At 46.8% G+C, this 22301-nt stretch overlaps 1 protein-coding gene across 10 annotated transcripts in view; it reads left to right on the forward strand.

The window, feature by feature from the left end:
- Window positions 1-22301, forward strand: part of PITPNM2 (phosphatidylinositol transfer protein membrane associated 2) — a 135533-nt gene that overhangs the window by 46339 nt on the left and 66893 nt on the right. For 7 of the 10 annotated variants that reach the window (XR_007708940.1, XM_035564931.2, XM_035564930.2 and 4 more), the window contains one exon: window positions 20435-20607. Coding sequence is in view for 9 of the 10 variants with exons in the window: in XM_035564931.2 (XP_035420824.1) it covers window positions 20530-20607 (78 nt within the window). In the remaining variant the exon portion in view is untranslated. Of the gene's footprint in view, window positions 1-383; window positions 1155-6465; window positions 6546-12676; window positions 12746-20434; window positions 20608-22301 lie in introns of those variants that run through there. The other 3 variants (XM_050714142.1, XM_050714139.1, XM_035564932.2) reach the window with 3 other exon arrangements.

Genomic DNA, 22301 nt, shown 5'->3' on the forward strand with positions numbered 1-22301 from the left:
CAAATTTTCTCCTCTTCTGCCGCATAATGCTCTGGATGGTCAGCCTCTGCATCAGGGGTGTGTAGTGGTGTCAAGTGGGTCTCACCAAGTTTTGTTGGCATCGAAGTGATGCTAGCTCTTACCTCTGAGTGCCCGCTCTGCTGGAGAGCCGGGGAGGACCTCGCGCGTGTGTGTTTTTCCCTCCAGAATTACTTCAGCAAGTGTTTTTCTCTTGTCAGCTTTTTGAGGCTTTTCTCTTTCCCACTGTGGTTTCTATGGAAATGTCATGGGTTTGGGCGGTGTGTAGTAACCCTCCTGACTGCAGCACAGTCACCCTCTGAATTGCTTAGCTTGTGCTAAATTTGTGCCTGAATCATGCTTCGGGAAAGGGGCAGAGGGTGCTTGACATTAACGTTCGGAGTGCCTAAGGTCACAGTAACTGGAGGTGCCACTTACAGACTGCAGCCCGAACCAGACGCCTCCTCCATCCCGTCGAGTTGAGAAGAGTAAGCCAAAAAGCAGCGTGGGGATGGTTGCTGTGCTCTGCAGCCCCTGGTGCTGATGCCTGCTCAGAGCAGTCCCAGGGAGGGCGTTGCTGCTCTGGGAGTGGAAGAGGACAGGGACCCGTGTGGCTGACCCCGAGCAGCGTGTTTCTGTCGAGGGAAAGGTTTGTCTCTGCCGCCTTTTGCAGAACTGCTACGTGCCAGAACATCTGAGGGAGCTGAGGGAGAGTTCTTAGCTCTCTGCACAAAGCTAAATGCATTTTAAAGTAAAAACTTGATGGCATTTCTTTCCGATACCCCTAGTTCGAGCCCCAGCAGTCCCTTTGACAGCATTTCTCAACGCTGGGAGCACGGCAGCGGAGATATGTGAGCTCTGCCTGCAGGAGCAGGGCTGTGTTACAGGGGAAAAAACGAAGCACCTTGTGTTCCAGCAAAGCAGCAACTTCCTGTTCACACACACAAAAAAAAAAATGCACGTGGTATCCTCTAGCTGATGGTCCCGTGTCGAGCGAGGCTTTTTGCCACCTCCCAGCTGAAAAGCCACAAGTGCCCTGCTCGCTGCTGCTGTCGCTGTGTGCGCTCGTCCTCCGTGCCCCCTCGGGGAGCTGCTTCCAAGGAGTGGGGGTGGCAGATCACCCAGGTGCCTCCAGCTGCCGGGACTGAGCTCCGAAGGTACGCGTATGCGTTCAGTTAATTAACCCCTTTCACTTTGAGTAAGAGTACAAGTGGTAATTAGCGTTGGTCCGTGGGTACCTCACAGCCTGAATAAGGAGCCCAGGTGGGATTTCGGAGGCGTGCCTTTGGTGCCACTGCTGTGCTGTGCAGCTCGCTCTGTTCCTTTGCGTCGGACCTTCAAAACCTCCTCGCGCTCACTGGCTTTCCCCCTGTGGGTGTCCTCAGGCTGGCAGCACTTCTGGAGCAAGATGTGTTGGGCCACTGGGGAGGGAAGGTGCTGGAGAGACGCAGCAAATCGTCCCTTCTGCCCTTGCAACCTCCCCTCGCGCAGCACCAAAGCACGTTGCTTTGGGTGAGGAGGGGAAGGTTTTCTCCCGGGGGGTTTCTGTAGCCACTCGCAGGAATGCTCTTTGAAGGCATCGCAGGAGGTGTGGATAAAACGAGAGGTTTTAATGCATGCTTTTACTGCGTCCTTCTAGCAAAGTGTTTTCTTCAGTACATGTGACAGGCTGACCCGGGCTTCCAGCAGGGCTGAAGGAATTTGTTTCTGAGTCCCAGAGGAGCTCAGCCCTGGGACGTGTTCGGGAGGCTGACGCTGCTCGCTTGTTTGGAAAATCTCCGAGGTGATTGCCAGGGGGAGGAATCTGAGAAAATTGTTTCCTTCTCCTTTAGATACGGTCCGTGTATAACTGTTTGGCTAATCTGATCATCACAGTTTACCTGGGATGATAGATAGCATCAGCTGTGGTCTGGTTTTGGGGCCCTTTTGTGCTGCAGGAGCGCATGACCTTATTTTGAAAGCTTAAAAATTCTTGCAGGAACAAACACCTTAAAGAGGAAAACGGAGATTTCTCTGCTTTTCCCCATGTCAGGCCTTGGAAATTCAGTCGTTATCCTGTAACACAGCGCGGTTAGAATCCCAGCTTGTCAACATGAAACTGGAAAATATTTTCAGCTCAAAATAAACTCTGCAAGAATAGTTTCCATGTTATCCCCTCTTCAGAGGAAAGCTACTGGACTTTAGTCCTAAATAAAGATTCTGGCCAACTTTGGCGCTTTGAGAAGCGGAGGTGGTTGTCCTAAATCCGACTGCTGCCTTTACGAGCCTGCTTGTATGGGGTGCTCAAACCTTTGATGCTTGTCGCTGAACCCGAGAGGGTCTGTGCTGGTGCTCAGGTAGCGCTTGCCTGGGGGGGAGCACACAGATTTGGGGACAGCCCTGGGGATGGGGATGGGTTTTGGCCTTTGCTGCGCCCAGGGAGCAGCGCAGGTGAAAGAAAGGCTGAAGTAACATCCACATAGTTGTCTCTTTGCACACTTGCTCCTTGCCTTTCTCTGCCCTCTGACAACACAAGGCGATGGAGCAAGTTTCGCGTTGGCTTCTCAGTGTTGCTGGTGCTTTCAGTCCTTTTAAGAGAGCGGTTTGGGTTGTGTAGAATGTGCGAGGGAAGGACTCCCAAAAGGTGCATGTCGAGCCATCGGTTGGCAAGTCGTTTTCAGAGCTTGCCCGTGTGCTTTCTACCTTCTTAGTCCTGCTAGAAAAAAAAAAAAAAAAACATTAACCTGTGCTCGAGAAGGCAGCGATTTGTTTGATTTTGGTCCAGTCTGACCCATTTATCTGGTAAGTTGGAGATGCTTCCAGTGGTTTATTCAGCAGTAAATCGCCCTCAGAGCGGCCGTCTGAGCAGTGCTTGCTCCTGCTCTCTGCTGCCAGGGCTGTTGGGACCGTGCTGAAGGTGACGGACAGTCCCCTGAGATTGTTCTCTTCCAGCTTCAGTGCTCAACGGGGATTGACTGCGTTACTCATTTGTGAGGCCTATTTAGAAGTAGTAATTCTGGTTAGGTTGGAACTTGGAAGTTTTCTCTCACACTAGCTAATTATGGCTATTATGCTCTATTGTCGTTATTGTCACTCAAAGTATTTTTGAAAATTAAGGGTGAAAAGTGACTGCATAACAAAAAAAACTCATCAACGAGGCTCCCCGAGCCTATTGTGAGTCACCCTTGCTGATTTCAGTGACAAAAATAAGTTTTCTTTTGCAGCCGTAGACTCCTGCGAGCTCTGCCAACCCTCAGCGCAGGAGCACAGGCCCGAGTTTGCTCTGGCTTGTGCTTCGGGCTGTCACCAGCACGCCTCCAGCCCAGGCTAAGATGTTAAGCTTTTTACAAGCTTTTGGAGGTTTTTGATCTTTATCAGTTTATTAAAAATGCTGAGGCTGTCTGGTGCTGTCCTCAGGAAGGAGGGGTAGCTTCGTTGGCAAAAGCTCCTGCTTTAGTGGGAGAACAGAGAGAATAAGCTTCTGGGTTCTGGTTGTTGATGTCGTCTTAACGTTGTTCTGCTTTCTTCTCTGATCTTTTCTCTGTATAATTACACTGAAGTTGTGGTGAATGAGTGGAAGACATCAGTAGGGCAGATGGCCTGTGGTCTCCAGCACTTATCTTCAGGGGAAGAGCAGCGAGGAGTGGTTAGGACCTCGTACTTCGTGCTTCTTGGGGAGGCGTGAGGTCAGCAATTTCAAACTACCCTTTTCTGCTCCTTCCTGCCACTTTTTTTTTTTCTGCTTGCTTTGTTTTTGCAAGGAATTGCCTCGAACAGAGGTCAGAGACGTGGGCCAGCTTCTCGGCCGCAAGGTGCCACGGCTGCACAGACCCCACTGGAGCTGTCGGTCTGGGCGAGCCGAAGACCTGCCCTCAGCTCCAAAGTTCTTCAGTTCAGATATCGATGCTGTGATCCCCTTTCCTTCCAGCTGGCGTGCTGTGCCTCAGATAGCGTTCCTGCTCCTGGTGGGAGACAGTTTTGTCACGTTATGCTAAGATTTAAGCCTGCCTCCAGCAGGCTGGGGTTTGGGAAAAGCTTCCTGTATAGGCAGGGAGGATACAAGTAACTGCTTGGGTGAGTTATCGGCATCCTTGACGCATGCAGTGTGTTGCTCTCAGACACCGTGCCCGGTGAGATGGATCGTGGAGCTGGTGTACATTGGTGATTTTTCTCTCTCTTTTTTTTTCCCCGATCTCCCTCCAGCATTTCTTCCTCCCATGGTGGCTTGGTGCCCTGCCTGCACCTGGGGGTGTGTTGCGAAGGTCCCCGTTGAGTGCAGCTGAATTCCAGAATAAGAAAACAAATATTCCCTGTGCTGAGGAGAGGTGGAGGAGGACAAACATGCTAGTAAATCACACAGATGAAGCCATAAGTCAGTCTGAGATGAGCTTGGCTTGTCTCAATTGCATGACATAAAACTAGAAACATCTATTGCACACCCGAGCAACTGAGATGATCTTTTAGAAATGGTGTGGATTTAGGAAAAAAAAAATTGTTAGCAGGGTGTCACTAAAAGTATGGATTGTTAGTGCTGCCGTTGCTTATGCTTTGCTTTTCTTTCTTGTAATTAGCAGGACTGGTATTTTTAGGATAGCTTTGCAGCTTGTCTATTTTCTGCCAAGTTGGCTAAAAATGTTGGTCTCACGTAACACGAGAAATATTCTCTTGGAAACCGATGCTGTATATATCCTGAACTTCCCCTTCTGCTGATGTCTGGATCCGTTCCTTAGAATTACAACAGCAGGAGCTGGGGGAAAGGTGTCCCTTGTATTGAAGCCCGAGCATATGGCTGTTACAGCTTTAAACACAGCTGAATAGTTTTTGCAGATAAAGCCGATAGACTGGAATGTTTTTGTTTGCTTTAGCTTTTGGGTGGTATTAGCCTTAGTTGTAACCTCTTTCAGTTTCTGTTATCTTTCATAGGGACTTCCTGGAGCTCTGATCCTGCAGTGAAGTCCGTGCAGACGGATTCTTTCTGCGCTGAGGTCTTAGGTCTCAATAATGCGCCCAGCCACCGCCGCACGGCTGTGCGGCCGTACTCTTCTTGTGTGGTGCCTTCCTCGACAGAGCCCAGTCCTCCCTGCTGGCGTCACGGTGTGGGGGCTTTTTGTTGTTGTTATTTATTTTAGGGTTGCCCTGGCAGGAGCTTTTCTCTGCTAATGTGTCTCCTGCCTGTGTTCGTGGTATGTCTAGGTATACATTTCTCTAAAGGTGCTGAGTGGAGGGTGCTGGTGCTGTACTGCAGGGCTGTGGCTGCTGTCCTGCCTGAGCTCTGACCACTAGGAGTTATCTTGCTGCCAGCCCGCCCTGCTGCGAGGTCTGTGGAGCATCAGTGGTGGTTAAAACAACCCCGCAGAACAACGCATCCACCTCTGTGTTATATAGGTGAAGAACATCCTGAATCCGAAAATTCAAGATAATGGCAACTGAAACTTGTGGTAAAAGCAGAAATTGCTGTATGTCCCCTTTTCAGCTATACCCTCCAGTTCCAGACGGGCTGTGCAGTGTTACGGGGCAGTTCCTTGGGTGGAACAGGCGTTGGGAAAAGGCAGCCCTAGTCTCCTCTTCCAGGTGAGCTCCAGCTCATGGACATTCCTTTGCCTTGTGCGTTGTGTAAGAGGACCCAGGGGTTTCCTACCTGGCTCTTGCTCCAACTGCTTGTATGTGGTGTTGCAGTTGGAGTTGCTGGGAACGTGACATCCAAAATGCCATCCAGAACTCGTTAAAAACAAACAGTGTTTGTGTTACTGGTTTCTGGACTTTGCTGTCATTCAGGGTTTTAGCTTACTGATACCAGCAAAATAAAAGCAAATCTGTGGGAAAGCAGAAATTGAACTTTTAGGCTAATGAGGCTGTATTGTGTTTGACAAATGGGGAGCTAATCTGCTGGAAAAAGGGGAGGGTTGACTTTTAATGAGAAGTTATTAGATGCTGAATAGCTGTTAAATTGCAGCATTAGTAAAATGGACAGTCGTCTCTAGCTTGTCTCCATATTCTATTAATTGAGAACCCCTTTCATCCATTCTTTTAAAAATTAATTACCATTGTGGAAAACACTTCTTTGACTGTAGCAACTTGATTCAGATTAAATTGGGGTTATGTCATGACTGCTTCCTTTATGGACTTTAGCTGCAATTTATGGACTCTGTTGATAATACCAACTTCATATATAAGACCTTAAGACTTCTGAGAACAAGACTAATGAGCTGACATTTTTGTCATAGCGTTTTGAATTGGCAGCAAATAGAAATGAGATGAGAAAACAGTCTGGTGCCTGGAGTGAGAGCACGCCTTTGATTTTCAGTTCAGCTACTTATTTCTGGTCGGACGGTGAGACAGCACTTGCAGTGTGTTTTGGCCTAAACTGCCCAAACTTAACTGTCCCTCGGACACTTGCATTACCTGTAACATGGAGGTCACTCTTATTGCTCAGAATAATCATCCTCTCTTCTCTTTCCCCTTTTTTTTTGTGCCGTATTCTGATCAAAGCTGACATCTCAAGCCCCTTGGCTCCTCTCCTAGATCCCATCACGTTCGCAGCGAGCGAGGAAGATGGGCAGCGGAAGAAGGTAACCTGCAGGGTTGCAGCAAAGCAAAACGGCTGCTGCTGGAGGTGGGCAGTGCCTCTTCTCGGGGCCAGGCAGGTCTGGTGCTGCCCGTTAGGGGCCAGCACACGTGCGCTCCTGATGTCGCAGTCTAAGAAAGTCCAGATCCTGAATCAGGTCACTGTTTACAAAGCAGATTTATGTCAGATATAAATACAGCTGTAATGCCCTTTAATGAAGGGCATGTGAGGCTCTCGCAAAAGCCGTGCAGCGCTCCTGCTCTCTGACAGCTGACACATGAAGCAGAAATAGTGAGGATGAGAAATTCTCAAGGCATAAAACACTGGGCCAGAGTGGAGCAAGAACTGTACAACCAAGACTGGAAACTGCACCAGTCAGGTGAGACAACCTGATGAGTGTGCCTGCCCTGATGGGGCCAGGAGGGGTTTAAGGAGAGAGGAGCTGTGCACGAGGCAGTCGAGGCCTTCAGAGCTGTCCCTGAACTGATGGGATTTGACACTTTCTGCTGTGTGCTCTGCCTCCTCAGCTGTTGTCAGGCTGGAGCAAGGTTTTCATCCCATGTTACTTGTAATGAAAAGGAAAATGTTGTGCCATAAACCTTCGTGGACTTCTTTTTTTCTGGACTTGTTTTTGTAATGCTTTCTTATAAAGGACACTTAAAAAAAGGACATTCCAGACACAGTTTGGATATTTGATGGGGAATAGAGGAGAAGAGTTTATTTGAATTGGCGTTGCAGGTCAGGAAACAGATTTTTAGCTTTGGTCCTCATTAAGTAGCTTTCCTTTGTCCCATGGGCACAGAATGACTCTTTGTTGTAGGGCACCATGATTGACTTGTGAGGTTTAATGTTTGGTTGGAGAAGACAATTGAAATCATGTTTAATTTGAGGAATTAAACCACACGGAATTCCACACAAGTCCTCAAGGAACATGAAAATCTGCCCTTAGGAAGACTTTCTGCTCGTATTGTTGTACTGAAACCACAATATGTGGTCTTGGGCAGTTGAACGCTTTGTTACATCCAGAAATCCTCCTTAGGAAATAGCATTGTTTCCATGAGAGGAGTCTGAGTAAACTCAGCCCTTGGATTTTTGAAACTCAAGGGAGTGGGGAGAGGCTATGGAGAGGAGTTCTTCAGCTGAACAGGCCAGAATAAAAGGCTAAAGCAGGAGGCAGGAATTGCTTCAGAGTTTCTTCATGTGGATTTGACAACTGAAAAGTTAGTTTCTTCTGTGATTCCCAAGATGTTAATGTCCCTGTTGGGTTCAGAGCAAAACTTAATTATGTCTGATATCATTATCCACAGCAAGGATTATTTGCACAAGTTTCTGTGAGGATGCTGCTTGAAGTGAGGATTTCACTGTCTTTTCATTCTGGCTGGTTTAATCCCTGTCACTTACAGAAACTTTGAGGATATTCGTAGCCCTTGTAGGAGAGGGAGGGATGCAGTTGTGGCCGTGCTCGTCCTGAGGGCCGTGAAGCCACAGGCTGTGGCAGGCCGCATTCAAGCAACTGAGTCAAGCCCATGGATTGTGCTTGTTATCTGCTTCTTATCTTTCTAAAAAGAAAAGTTCTTGAGGCTTCCAGGCACTTCCCTGCAGCTGGTGGGCTTTAGTCTTTACTTTAGTCTTGCAGAATTATGCCAGTTATCAGCAAAACTTGATTTATTTGAGCTCTCTGACTTCCCCTTTTATTTAAAAGGAAAAAAAAAAAAGGAAGTTTTTACAGAACCCAGAAACTCCTGAATTGGCTCTCACTAATTTTCTTTTGAATGCTGGGCCAGATCACTTCTCTCTGTAGCTCAATTTTCCCAACAGATGAGGGATAATGATACTTGCCCTAGCTCCTGAGGCCAGGGCAAAGCTTTAATGCATCTGTGAAGTGCTGTGCAGTGGTTGCAAGGAGCACAGCTGGGCACCAGCCAGGCAGTGCTGCTCTTTTGGATTTGGAGCAGCCACTCCATGCTGCATACACTCACTCCAGTTGGGTGACTCAGTCAAACAGTGTTGTTTCCTCTTTTTTCTTGCCAGAACTTACCTTCGTACCTCCAGTTGTCTCTGTAGCAGTGCTCAATGTCTTTGGCTTGTAGTGAATTCCCTGCTTTTTGCCCCTCTTGCAATTTCCCTCCACTTCAGAGCAGCAGCAGAAAACCCTGTGGGCAGCGCCCAGCCAGGGGGAGTTCAGCCCATGGGTGTCCAGACTGGCTGGAGGTGCTCATGTTCCTTCCACAGTGCCATTTTCTTTCCCTATTTTATTGGATTTTGTTTCACAACGAGTCTGCAAAATGACAGGAATAGTAATTGAATTGCATGTCGAGAAATCCAAACAAGCGCAAGGCTGTATAGCCGGCCCCGAGTTTAATCAGAGGAGAGTTTATAAGTATTCTGTAGAAACACGCTGTACTTTGTGCTCAGAAAAGCTCATGCAGAAGTTAAATATACAAAGGTGCAGCTGGCTTCCCCCCTGGGAGGGACAATGTCACTCGGCGGTGTAATCAGCCTCCGCTGGTCCAATTCTGTCTCAGCACGTGGGTGTTTTATTATGGTCGGCTTTCCTGCAGGTGTCCTCTGCCCTGAGGTTTGTGAAGGTTTCTCTGTGTTGGAGGGAATCAGAAGATGGATGGCTGTGGCGGTGGAGAAATAACAGGGCTGTTGAGAAAGTGGTCAGAGAAAAAGAGGTGATTTAAAAAAGCAAAACATAGCAAGTAGGTGAAGACAAATGTGTGGGTTTTTTGCTGTTGTTTGTTTTAAACTAGCACTTTAAATGCTTTGCAGGTATCTCTTGTGGGTGCTTTTTAATTTTCATCCTCAAGGTTTGCTTGCATGGAAGGTGTAGCTGTTATTTGGCTTTTATTTTCCCTTCCAATACCGTACAGCAGTTTTTTGTCATTTTTTGTCATCTTGTCTCTCCAGCTGTATCTGACTGCAAAGAATATGTTCAATTTGCCTCCTGCATTGTGTCTGTAAAAGTGTCCACTTTCATTTCTTTGCCATGAAAACTCGGTTATTTAAAAAAAAAAAAGAAGGCACCAATAAATAGTTTTTTTTTTTTTCTTTCCCTCAAGTTTCTAGCTAAACTAATAAATCAAGATCTTATGGGATTTTGAAGGTTACACTGGGGATGCTGATGTCTCGGGCAGATTCCAATTTAACTCCACTCTGTAAAATCAAGAGGTTTTGATTTTTCTTGAGGAGAGAATTTTCTGCAACGTGGCTTCATCTCCCTCTGCTTATGCTCTCAGCAAGTGAATGTGGTCCGATGGGTTCATCCGTGTGCCTTTCTCCTTCCCAAGTCCCAGATTCAGTTTCCAGCTCTGGCTATATTTTAAGCGATCACAGCATGTCCTGTGGTGGTTTTTGGGGGTGGAACGGGGCTGGCTGTTCCCAGGGGAGGCTGGGCACACGGGTTAACGCTTGGAAGTGTCACTGGGGTTTCTCATAGCGATGGCTGTCGCAGGCACTCTGGTTTGGAAGAAGCCAGTGGAGCCGCCTCAGTTGACGAGAAGTAGAAATGGAGCTGCAGGCCTCCATCTCGCCTCGTGGCCTCTCACCTCCTGAGGTGCAGGAGGCACGGCGGTGTCCAGGACGATGGCCCTGGGCCTGGGATGGCGACCACGGGTGCTGTGGGCCTTGTTGCTCGGGGGTGACGGGGCGGCAGCGCAGGGAAATGTTGGCAGCCAGCAGCGCTCCAGCAGTCAGTCAGTCACCGGGCTGTTCAGGGCAGAGCCAGCACCAGGAGTTGTCCTTTGCCGTTATGCGAGCTCTGTGGGGCATCTTGCCTGGAGATCGCCCCTGGATGCCTGATGGAAAATAACTCTTCGCGTTGGGGTTAGTAATCAAGGCTGCTTAGGCCAGGCTTGGATTTTAATAGCTGTAGTGCCCAGTAGTGTGTAATCCTTGGGAAAAGCTGCCCTCTTTTAGGGCTTTAATACTGCCTCAGCTTAGCAAATGCGTGCTCTCCGATGGGAAGGCAGGTCAGCCTCTTCCTGGCAGGACTTTCTCCTCCTGCCAGAAGGCTCCTGATTTACTCCTCGCATGACTGAGTTGTGTCTCACTCAGCGGCACGCAGAAATTGCGCTCTCCTCAGTCAGACCTGCTGGCAGGGCTGGAGCTGTGACTCTGCTCAGTCCCTTCCAACAGCAAGGCAATGGCATTTCTCTTCCTGGCAGATATATCCCACAAGTCCAGGGAACACCTTCAAAGCCCTAAGTTTTATGGAGGTGCAAGTGTAGTCCCAATGCAGTGGCTGGATCAGGGGCCAAGGAAAAGGGCCCGGCCCCATGATGGCCCCGAGCAGCCAAGCGGTAATACAAGTAAAATATGAGTGAGTATTTTTGCTATATGTAGGGACTAGTGAAGTGACTTAACAGAACAGAAACTTTGCCTTTCTTTCATCTTATTAAAAAGTTGAGGGACAAGCAACAGAAATTACCCAAATTGAAAGGGAACTTAATGCAAGATCCAGTCTGAGCTGGTATGCACTTGGGAGTTGCTGAAGGAATGCAGCGATTTGTTATCTACACCAAAGAAGAAACTCCGACAATCCGTCAAGTAGTTCAGTTTGGCCTCCTCTGCCCCAGCTTGCAATCTGCTCAGCTGAAAGCACCCTGGAAAGCTATAAATTTTGTAGGCGTTATTAGAGGCTGGGGGTTCCACGTTGTGGTTAGCATTAAGAATGCTTTTCAAAAGCGGTAAGACCTGATGGTTTAAAAATGCTCTGTCACTCCGCATGTGGGATGCGGAATGGTAGAGGGAAAGAAATAGCACCAGCCCAAAATGTGCTGAATAATGAACTGAAAATGGTTATTGATTATCCGTGCACCTTCATTATCCCGCTGCAATCTGAGAGCAGCTAGCAATTCTTTTTTCTTTATTAACCAAAAAACTTTCAAAGGCACTTATGAAATATTTAGTGTAATTATTTCCAAGATCAAAACTCCAAAGAAATTACACAGCCACAGAAACAGTGTTAATCTATTGATGTTATGGATGAAAGAAGCAATAGAGATATTAAACATTTACCCCTCTTGTGCAAAATGGCCTCTTACTTTCCATCTCAATTGCAGCGTTGTTCATCAAGCTTCACTGCTGTGTTTGTCTGCCTTCTTGTGCAAGGATCTAGGTGTCATTCCAAGTTTCCTCTGATAGAGTAGGACTTATTTTCTCTTTCCCTATCTTCCCTTTAGGCAAGGCAAATCTCAGCCTAATGAAACCAGCATGAAATATTACGGCGCTATAACACTGACTTTGCAATCATACAGTGTTCCCTCTACGAAATAGTCTTTTAAAACCAGCTGTGAATGTTCATTCCCTTTTCCACGTGATATTTGCATAAGTGAGGTAATAAAATGTTATTTCTATCTAGACTGTAACTACTGAAAAACTGGAGTTGTGGTTGATGTCCCCTTTCAGTGTGATAGGGAGCTACAAAGGAAGCGGTCTGGGGTCTGTTCAGTGCTGACTCAAATCCCGAAACTGGAAACAGACATCTAGTGTCTCAAAGTCAGCTTTAGTGGGTCTGCAGGTATTCGGAGGACAGGATAAAAATTCAAACTAACCTTGAGCAATCGTCTGAAATGGGCTATAATTTGGTAAAATGATTGCAAAGACCCATGAATAAACCGTATAATGGGGAATGTGGTTGCCTTTCTGCGGGAGATGAGATGAGGCTGCAATGGGTTTTGGACTGAGTGGCCATCAGCTGCTTTATGCCATTGGCAAATGTCATGCAGGAATATATATGAGCAAAAGTCATATGAAAGATGTATGAAAGAAACGTTATCCTTTTTCTTCAGGTCTGCCGTGGTGGTGGATCAGTGGGAGGAGGGGTAAAGAAGCAGAAGGATCAGAAGAGGGCTGGAAAATGTGACCCTCGAGGAGAGACTGAAAGTTTGTAATTCAGAAGAAAGACGAGGGAGAGAGGCATATATTTTTCAATATGAAAATGGGATTTGCAGAAGAATAGTTAACCTCTCCTGAGACTGGCACGAAAGGAGAGGCATGAACTGTAGTGAGAATAACTTAGGTTAGGCAGCAAAAGCCTTTTACATCTGTAAATAGTCTGCAGACTGAGACTCCTTGGTTTTGCAGCTTGAAGTATATTTCTTCATTCACAATTTTTTCTTTTTTTTTTAGAGAAATAGACCTGGTTCCTGAGCAGCTCTAGCTGTAAGACCACTTGTTTTCAAAGCAGGTCTGAGCACGGTAGGTTTGTGCTCATCCTGAGCACCTTCTGGGGGGCTGCACAGCAGAGGTTTGCAGAGCTCTTGCACCTCAGCCTGGCTGCTCCCAGAACTTCTTACCCTTGAAATTACTTGCATGCGTGGTGACTGCTAAGATGACAGAGTAGGAGCTCTTGTGACTTCCTGCTCTTGTCATTATAATAATGTAATTATAAAAAAAAAAAAAGAAAAAAAAAGAAAAAAAGAGGGTATGTTGTAGTGTTAATGCAATTTCTAATGCAGCAGCTAATGGAGAGAAAGGTGGATGATGGCTTGAGTTAGATAGGTGAGGTCGTCCCTTGACTCTGGTTCATTCTTTGTCTTTCTCCTGGTTAAATTTTTGTGTCATGCTGCTGCCAGCACTTCCGTGAGCTAGGTGTAAGGGTTGTTCCATGGATCGTGAAGAGCATGGTTATGTTTGGGCTTGTTCTTGGCTTTTCTTTCACTTCTTTAATCCAGGCAAGGTCTTGAAAAACTAGTGGAGACTGCACCAAGTGCTCTCTCTGTTCACTCTCCTCAATTCCTTCAGGACGAGGGATTGTAGCAACCAAAAGTGTGAGGTGTAAATGCAATAGTCTCCCAGGGCTATCTTAGAAATTAGACATGTTTGGTGTTTAATTTTTTAATTTATTTATTTAACTTGGCCAGCATCCCATCTCCCTGCCACCACTGTCCATTGAGTGCCCAGACTTCTGCATGGCAGTGGCCTTCAGCTAATGGACGTGTCCCAGATAAAAGCAAAATACTGTCCATCACTGTATGCCTGTAGCGTTGCATAGATTTTCTTTACAGTATTTTATCCCACCCCAGCAATTTGCAGTCTGTTTTCAGCCAACACACTGCAGTTATCACATCGTCAGTGCTTTTATTTTTGCTTCTGTGTGTGTGTACATGTACGTGTCTATATATACCGACATACATAAAATCTATATGACACATCTCTATTTACATGCGTGTGTGTAATCTCTGCCTATTTTCAGCAGGTGACAGTGGGGGACTTGGGCTCGGAGCAGCCGGGGAAAAGCAGGGTCTGCCCGGGTTCTGCAGCTCAGCCAAATGGAGGAGCCTGGCTCTGCGCAAGGCCACCGAACTCAGGGGTTTGCAGCTGCCCTGCTTGTGCAGAGCACAGAGACTACTTGGAAACTTTTAACCTTTAATTTCTATTGCATTCTTTTTAATATTCAGTTTTATCCCTCAGCATCAGCAAAAGGATTAGAGACTGGTTTGTCTTTCCCTCCGAACTCATCAGTGACTTCACTGTGCATATTAGTCCTTTTAATGGCTTCTTTATTAGTTCATTATTGTATAACCTCCAGGCATGGCATGACTTGAAACATTAATTTTCCAGCCAAAGTTCTGCTGATGGACTTTACCTGGTCCCCTTAAAGTCAGCATGTGAGTAGAGGGCTGGCTGCTGAGCACCACTGCAGCATCGCTTGTAAGGCCGAAGGGAGGGAGTCAGGTTTGTGCTTCTCCCCAAATGTTAAAGAAGTAACAGGAATGGAAAATACGAAGAGACAGTACAATATCATTGAATATTTAAGGAGAGAAAAGGGTGTGTAGGTGCTTTGGTGTGGTGTGATGATTTTTTTTTTCTTTTTCCCTCTCATTGCTTCAAGCTAGTATTTGGCTGCCCAGTGAACTATAACAAGATTTAATAGCTCCAGTGTAGCTATATTGCATTTGGACCGATTCCATCCTTCTGTTGTAATAAACGTCTGCTTTACAGTGAGCTCTTAAATTCTATAAGTGACGTCAAATTGTATCTAATAATGGAAAAAAGATTAAGTACTGTAAATGCGAGTTGTGTTCACTCTCTGTGCCTTCCTTTTCGAGCAGCATTTTGTCCTCAGCCCTTTGCACTGCTACCTGCATTTGAAATACCCTGGCGAGCTTGTCCTGAAGCTTAAACCTGAGGAAAATTGTTCTCAAGGCATGCCTGCATTTTCCTCCTCCTCCTTTTTTATTTTATTTACCCCCCCTTCCCTTTTTTTTTTTTTACTGACTGCATTGCAGGCTATGGCCGGACACGGTGGGGGCAGGACAGGAGCCCTGGGCTCCCAGGGCTGGGTGATGCTGTTGTGATGTGGGCAAGTAAATGTTCACTAGCTTCTCCTTCACTTCTGGGCGTGACCTAAACTCAGTCTTGAAACTCGGGTGCGTAAGCATCTGCATAAAAAACTTTATTTAAAAAAGATGTGACAGATGAGATGGATGATTAAGATGAATGATTACAAAGAACATTACTTACCGACACGGTATCCTTCAATCAGTAATAGCATGAGCCATGAACTTTTAAGGAACTTTAACATTTAATTTATTTTTTTTTCAAGGTCTGATGAATTTTTAAATCTGCGTAGCTGCCAGTCAGCAGACATGACCGGACTACTAAAACTGAAAACTGCTGATTTAAAAAAAGCCTCTCGTTCTGTCTCTTCAGTTTATATATTGCACACGCGTGTGTGTGTGTGAGGGAGAGTTTTGCGTGCAGTGTTGAGTGTTATTGCGAATAATGGTAGCCACAAATAGCCACAAAATAGATTTTATTTATTTTTTTAACCTTTCAGCCAGCCTGTGCAGGGTGGTCACTTCAGCAGGGTAGAGAGGAGGGGATTATAAAGCACAAGCACTCAGTATTCATCTGCCTGGAAAGCCCTCATAAACTGTGCTTTCCCCTTGACCTTTACGTAGCGATGGCCATTCCTGTGATCGGAGGAGACAGTCGTGCTCCAGCCGATCCTGCAGTGAGCATCACGCCTTCCCAGACGAGGAGACCCTCGCCGTCAGACAGCAGCTGGATGGGGCTGGCAGTCATGAGGCCAGGCTGGTTGGCGTGGTGGGTTGTGCCCTGCAGCACCGCAGCCCTTGCCGCGGGTCAGGTAGGCGCTGGCCAGCCAGGGTGCTGAGCAGGGTTCGGCAGTGATGCCTCCCAGATGCTAACGGGGAGCTTCTTCTGAGAGCCAGGGAGAGCACGGACAAACGGAGCTTCTCTGGGATTTTTTGTTCAGGGAAATGAAGGCTGGCAGCCTTCCTTGGAAACCGGGGTCGACCACTAAGTGCTGAATGAGAGAGGGATGGACTGAAGGGGTTGAAGGTGAGAGTGAGTAGAGGTTTGATGTGGTAAAGGAGATACTGCTGGCAAAGAGGTGCCAATAAGAGGGGTGATACGGTCAAAATGATAACTAAGGGTCTTTGCAGCAGTGATATTCTGCATGGGTAGGGCTGAGCAAGGCTGCTTTTGGGCCAGCAGGGAGGCTGCTGCATTAATCAAGGTGTGAGTGTTGAGGCTGCCTTTAAAAAATGCTGACTTAAGTCCTAGGGATCTTTTACGTTTCTGCAGCTTCTTCTAATGGCATAAATAAATCAGAGTGCAATATGTATGCAGCACTTCCCGTCTTGCGAGGGCACCGTATTCTCCTTCAGGGAACTTTGCAGCGGGGTGGTGGTGGCCAGGCTGCTAAGCCTGGTGTTGCTTCCCAAAGGTGCAAGTGTTTGATACACTTGGGACCAACGCTAACATCTCTTAAATATCACTTTCTTCAAGGAGGCATTTGTTTGGGGGGTTAAGGAGATGTAGAAAACCCAAAGAAAGTCTTTAGGAAGGTAGGTGAGGACTCCAGGTAATATCTTTGCTTGTCCTTTTACCTTTAACTGTTTCTTACAGGTTTTTGTTTTTTTAATATCTCTCATTTCTCAGTGAAAATATTCCAAGGAAAATTGTACAGTAGCTGAGCTGATGAGTGAGAGGCTTTCCCAGCTTCAAAAGGCAGCACAGCCCTGAGCAGGCAATGGTTTATCAGAGCCTGAGACCACAGTCCCAGGGCTGGGACCTGCCTCTGCCGCTGGCTGCTGTGTGACCCTCCGTGATGGGTTTTTCTTCCCTAGCGTGAGTCCTTAAACTTTATGATAGTGTAAAACGAGCCTCCTGTGTGAGGCTAGGAAAAGCTCATTACAGCTGCTCTCTGCTTCCAGGACTTTATTTCTTCCCTCTTGAACACAGAAACTGCCGGCCCTGGCATGAGGTGTGTTGTGGCTGGAGTGCTTTAGCTCCTTCCAGTCCTAAAAAAGCCTGTGCCCAGCAACCGGGGCACAGAAAAGGAGAGCTGGTCAAAAATCAGTTGTTGAGGTGACAGCTCGGAGAGTCAGCTGGGAACGGAGCAGGAACGGGCCTTTTATAGCCTCAATGTACTGGTGTGAGCGGTTTTCCTGCGCCGGGCCCAGCTGACGTGCAGAGGAGCCAGGATTTTTGTTCTAACGCTCAATTTCCATGCCCTTCAGGGCCAGCCTGTCAAGCCTGGCCATGGTTTGGCCTCCTGGACTTAAATAGCCCAGTTTAAATACCCTTCACACACTAGCTCTTAGTCCTTAATTGCAAGCTGTCGGTTGTCATCAGCCCTTTGCTACCTCGTTTAGCAACGGGGAGGCTGGCCCTGATGCTCCCGAAGTGACTGCCCAGACACCAGGTTCGGGGGCTAAGCTGAGGATTTCGCTGGCTCTCTCGATCTGCTCAGCTTCTGCAGATCCTGATGGTTCCCCCATTTAAAGAAAGGGCACCTCCTTAAGAAGCTTGCCATTGTTGCGAGGGAAAATGTGAAAATGAGAAGGAAATGCAGCACACGGTGCCTTAGCCTTCATCCAGCCTGAAACAATAGCTCAAAGGTGGACCTGACTCATCGCGGCAGGATATTGACTCTGTGGCATAATTATGATGCTTTGAGAGCCTGATTCTAAAATAATTGAGGTATAAAATTATGCGCCTGGCTCGCACAGTTACTACAGCTCTGTGTACAAATTGAATAACGGCCTGCACGAATGTGCTGCCCGTGGAAGGTGCAGCTTGGTGCTCGGAGGCCGGGCAGCCGAAACCCAGCCTGCCATCGAAACGCGGCTGGATGGGGGTGAGTGCCAGGGACACAAACCACGTTGTGAGACGTGTTTTCCAAAGCTGTGTCGTGGCTCCCCGTCTCCCAGAAGGGCTCTCTCTTCTCTCTGCAGTGTTTGCCGTGCTCTCTGATTTGTTTGGGCAGTACAGTAAGCGGTCTTGGTGAGCTCTGATTCTCCGTAAAGCCCCAAGACTTTGGAAGGAGGCCACTGTGAGTTGCCTAAAAGTGCAGGTTTGTCCTGCATGCTCTTTGCACCTCCCTCACAGTCAGTGTGGGGTTGAAAGCTGCCTCTTGCTATTGCCCAGGGTATTTCCAGGGCCGCTTTCTGTCCAGCCTTCGGGTCCGGCTGCAAAGGGCAGCTGCCGGAGCAGTCCCTGGGAGCGCTGCCTTTCCGCAGCGGGTCCCGCTGCCCCTTGGGGACCTGCAGGCTGAAGCAAACCCTACTGACCACAGGAAAGTGGAAAGCTGAAGGCAGCTGGACCAGGACCTGTGGCTGGGACCAGCCATGCTCCTCGAGCCTGGTGCACTCGAGCAAGTCGGTGGCTGTCGGAGGCTGCTGCTGAGCTGCTTGGGGCCAAAACGGTTGGGTTTTGTGCTTGTAATAAAGCAGTCTCTCCCGTGTCTTGGCCATCTGAATTATTGCCTGCCTGGCACTTCATTATAAACACATTTTTTCCTTCTTGGTACCGGTTTCCTGCCATTTCATTGCTTTTAAGGTTCTATTTTTGTTTTATTCATCTCTTCCAATCGATAGGAAATATCCTGGTTTTAGCAAGCAGCACAAGCAGACGTGACTGACGTTCTTTTGGTGAGAGGAGAATCACTTTCAGAGCATTTTTTGGGGGGGAGAAGCTTTTAAATCAGATTTTCAAAGATCTCTAAAGTATAAAGAACTGCTCCAGCCACGTTGCTGAGTCTCCCACTGCCATTAGCTCCAAGAGTTGGGATCCTGGCATCTCACCAGTGCAGATCTGGGATGGTGTTTAAGATCCATCTTACGGAGGTTATTGTTGTTCTTTGCCATGACACTAATTAAAACCCAGCTAATGAGATTATCCCCACCTGTTCTGGAGGATTAGCTTGATGGAGGAAATCCTGCACGTGCGTGCGGACATGCAGACGCCTGCGTGTAAGCACGGCAGCGTTGGGGAGCGCAGCCCTCCCAGAACTGTTTTCCACGGAGTTTGCATGGCAAAGATAAATTATTATTATTTATTATTTCCCCCCCTCCACGCATACATACACACAGATTACTCTGACAGCAATAAAATGAAACGGAATTGAATTTGAAAATAAATTGTTCAGCTGGTGCGGCACCAGACGGATAGCTCGTTCCAGAAGAGTCGGTCCAGGACGGATGGGCTTTACGGCCAAACCAGAAACGCAGCAATCGAATGGCAGCGAGCAGCCCCAGGTTGTGCAAAGCCTGTGGCTGGCCCGTGGTGGTGGTGGTGGTCTGTGCCCCTGCATGAGCTCGGTGCTGGGCCGGGTGTGGCGGAGAGGTTGGAGCAGATCAGGAGTCACAGACCTGGGTTACACCGCAGCGTTTCGTCCCTGGTTGCTCTGTGACCACGGGCATGTGTTTTAACCTCTCTGAACCTCGTAAAAGGTCAGTGAAGTGCTGTGCAAACAGCGAGATGTATGGATAGCCGTGATAGCGGGGGGGGGAGTTTCCTGGTTCCCAGGCTGCAGTTTAATCCGCTAGATAAGTCGGTGGTTTGATTAGGGGATTTTTTCCCCAGGTATGGGGTTTGGGGCCACGTTCCCTCCAGCAGCTGTTTCTGGGGACTCCCAGTAAGCAGGCACAGCAGAAAGGGGAGTTTTGGTGATGAGAAGGAACCAGGCGAGTGCTTTCCGTGCTAGGAAAGCAGCCATCAAAGTGCTGATAGCAGGCAACTTCACCCCTTGTGCCCTCTCTTCCTCCCTAGTGTTGTTTTTTCCCCTTCCTTAGATTATTTCACTGCCTTTATCTACAGCCTTTGGGGAATCTTAAGGACATTTGTTTTGAAACTGCTTTAACCCTTAGTGTAGTAAATGCTATATTCCCTATATTCTTAAGCAATAATTTTATTAAATTGCCTCAGGGCTGGGTATGATGGGATATTTTGCTTGCACTTTGATCTTTGGCTGTATTCTTACGCAGCAAGAGTGTAAAAATGAGTCTTGATGTTGCCATCGATGATGGGAGGATTTTGCCTGTAGACTATTTGGAGGTGGAAAAGAATGGATCCTACCAAGACAGTAATTCCAAATAAAAGAGGGAAGAAAAATACATTTTGGGTGTCCTCATTGTTAGAATCCAAATGACATTCTTTGCCATGGAGTTTCTGAGGGTTGAAGGAGTCCAATTACTGCCTTTCCTTGCAGCTGAACGAACGCGAGAAGATAAAACCTGCTACGTTTGAGTAGATGCATCTCTGGTGTGTTGCTGACATTGGAGAGATACTTTATTGTCTAGCAACAAAAGGTCTGCCTATTCATTTTGAGCTTTTGTCACATCTCTACCATGGAGATGCTATTGCATATGAAAGTCTGATTGATACGGTGGCAAAGGTCAGGAGGGTAATAGCTTTAATGGTGTCCCATGAAGCAAATCAAAATTCCTCTAAAAGATTCTGTTCACTTTGATATTAAGGGTCTGGTAACACTCCAGGGATTCTTGTCTCTGCTATTAAGCTTATTGCTATTACAAAAATTAACGTTTGAGCTCATTTATTTATTTTTTTCTTGGTAGGATGTTCTCCAATAAGAATGGAAAATAACTGCTGCTCTCTCTCGCTCTGTTTCAGGGATCCTCAATGCGTTTGCTTGCCATTATTTAAGGAGCCTTTACTAAAAGCTTCTGGATTGTGTTTCTAAGAGGACAAAAGATTTTGTATTCAAAATGCTTATAAAGGAGTATCGTATTCCTCTTCCAATGAGCGTGGAAGAATATCGAATCGCGCAGCTGTACATGATACAGGTCAGTAACATTTCTGCTGGTGTGTTTGGTGCAGGCTGACACAGGGCTTTGTGTGGAAGAGCATGTGGAGAATGAATTATTTTAAATTTGAGGTTTTCTGAGCTGGGGGAAAAAGGAATACAAACTTCCAGTTATAAATTCCTGAAGTTCTGCCTCCTTTTGTCCTTAAATTAGAAAATCTCTGTTCGTCCTGCCTGGGGAAATAATGGCTCACGGATAGGCCGTTCAAGAGAAGGGAAGTATTGAGCCTAGGGCTTTGGGTACCGAACTGGAGGTGATTGGGCTGTAGGGCTTACGCAGCCGCTGCTTCCCAGCCAGGCTGTCGTAACTGGTGATGCCAGCTCCATCTGCAAACCAAAGGCTTGTGCTCTTTTGCACGGAAGAAACAGGCGTAACTTGGAATTTAGGGGAAAAAAATCTAGATGTGGTATTTCTTATGTGCCACTATGAGACAGATACTAATCAGTCGAGACATAAAACTTATGTTATTTTTAATAGGCTGTTGAATACTGGTGGGACTTTTTGTTAAATCCCCTCTCTTCAATAAAACAGTTAATAAAAATGTTGGTTTTTTATAACTCAAATCCTCTGTGCCCATGTTCTCCCAGTGTTTGAAATCCAACTGGGAGCATTTTTAAAAGGAAATGAATTTGAAGAGTTATTTCATTGTCCCGCACCTTAAATAAAATTTAATTTTGCTTATCCAACAAAGCACACGTCTAATACTGAGTTGGCAGTAGACCTCCTCTTTCTGTGGTGGGATGAATGCTAGCAGAATCCACTTTGGTTTAAAACCTAAAATGACTTAAATTTAAGGAAAAAAATATAACAAAAGCACAATTCTACCCCTTCTCTTCCCCAACCATCCAACTATATTTCTTTGTGGACTAATACACTTGGACTTGACTGCCAAAACAGCGTATGGTACGTGTTTTCGAGTGATAACAGTGTTTTTTTCTGACACTACTACAGGATATGTATCATCTTTGTGCGTTTAGCCTAAATGCAAACATAAATGAGTAAACATTATTCCTAGGTGGCATCATTTTTGTCTAGCTTCTCCTGATGCTGTAGTAGCTTTGAATATTGTTGTAACTATTTTGTCACAAGTTTTTTCTTCCAAATTTAGCCCAGCTGTTTTAAATAAAGAGCTGGCTAATGGAAGCAGTGTGTTAGCTGTGCAGAACTCCTCAGCGAGCAGCAGAGCATGCAGGAGAACGATGTGATTAAGGAGGAAGAGCCCACCTAATTTAACGGAGGATGAATTGTTAACTGGGGAGTGCCTGCGTGAGGCCTGCTGTCAGACGAACTATTTGACTCTGGAGGACTTGGTCAGTGGGATGAGTTTGCTGTTCGCTTTCAGCAGTTAAAATAATTAATGTGGAGCACTGGGCTCCACTTTGTTCACTTGACAGTGATTTTGGCCATATCTTCATGTCAAAGGACTGGATATGCCATTAGGGCTTCGTGCAGGGGGGAAGTTCACTGGCCCAGGAAACTACATCAGAAACTACACCGCCATCCAGCCCTGCTTCTAATTTTCTAATTCTTTGATATGCAGCAAAATTAGTTTTCCTCATAGGTCAGGTGCAGTAGCTGGTGTGCTGGGAAGTGATGTTGTCACGTCTCTGATCTCCCTCCACCTACCCGGCGCAGGGCAATAAGAGATGCTGGATGTAGCCCAAGATGCAGGT

Source organism: Cygnus atratus, chromosome 17 (assembly GCF_013377495.2).
Source record: "Cygnus atratus isolate AKBS03 ecotype Queensland, Australia chromosome 17, CAtr_DNAZoo_HiC_assembly, whole genome shotgun sequence".
In the NCBI taxonomy this organism is placed as follows: domain Eukaryota; kingdom Metazoa; phylum Chordata; class Aves; order Anseriformes; family Anatidae; genus Cygnus; species Cygnus atratus.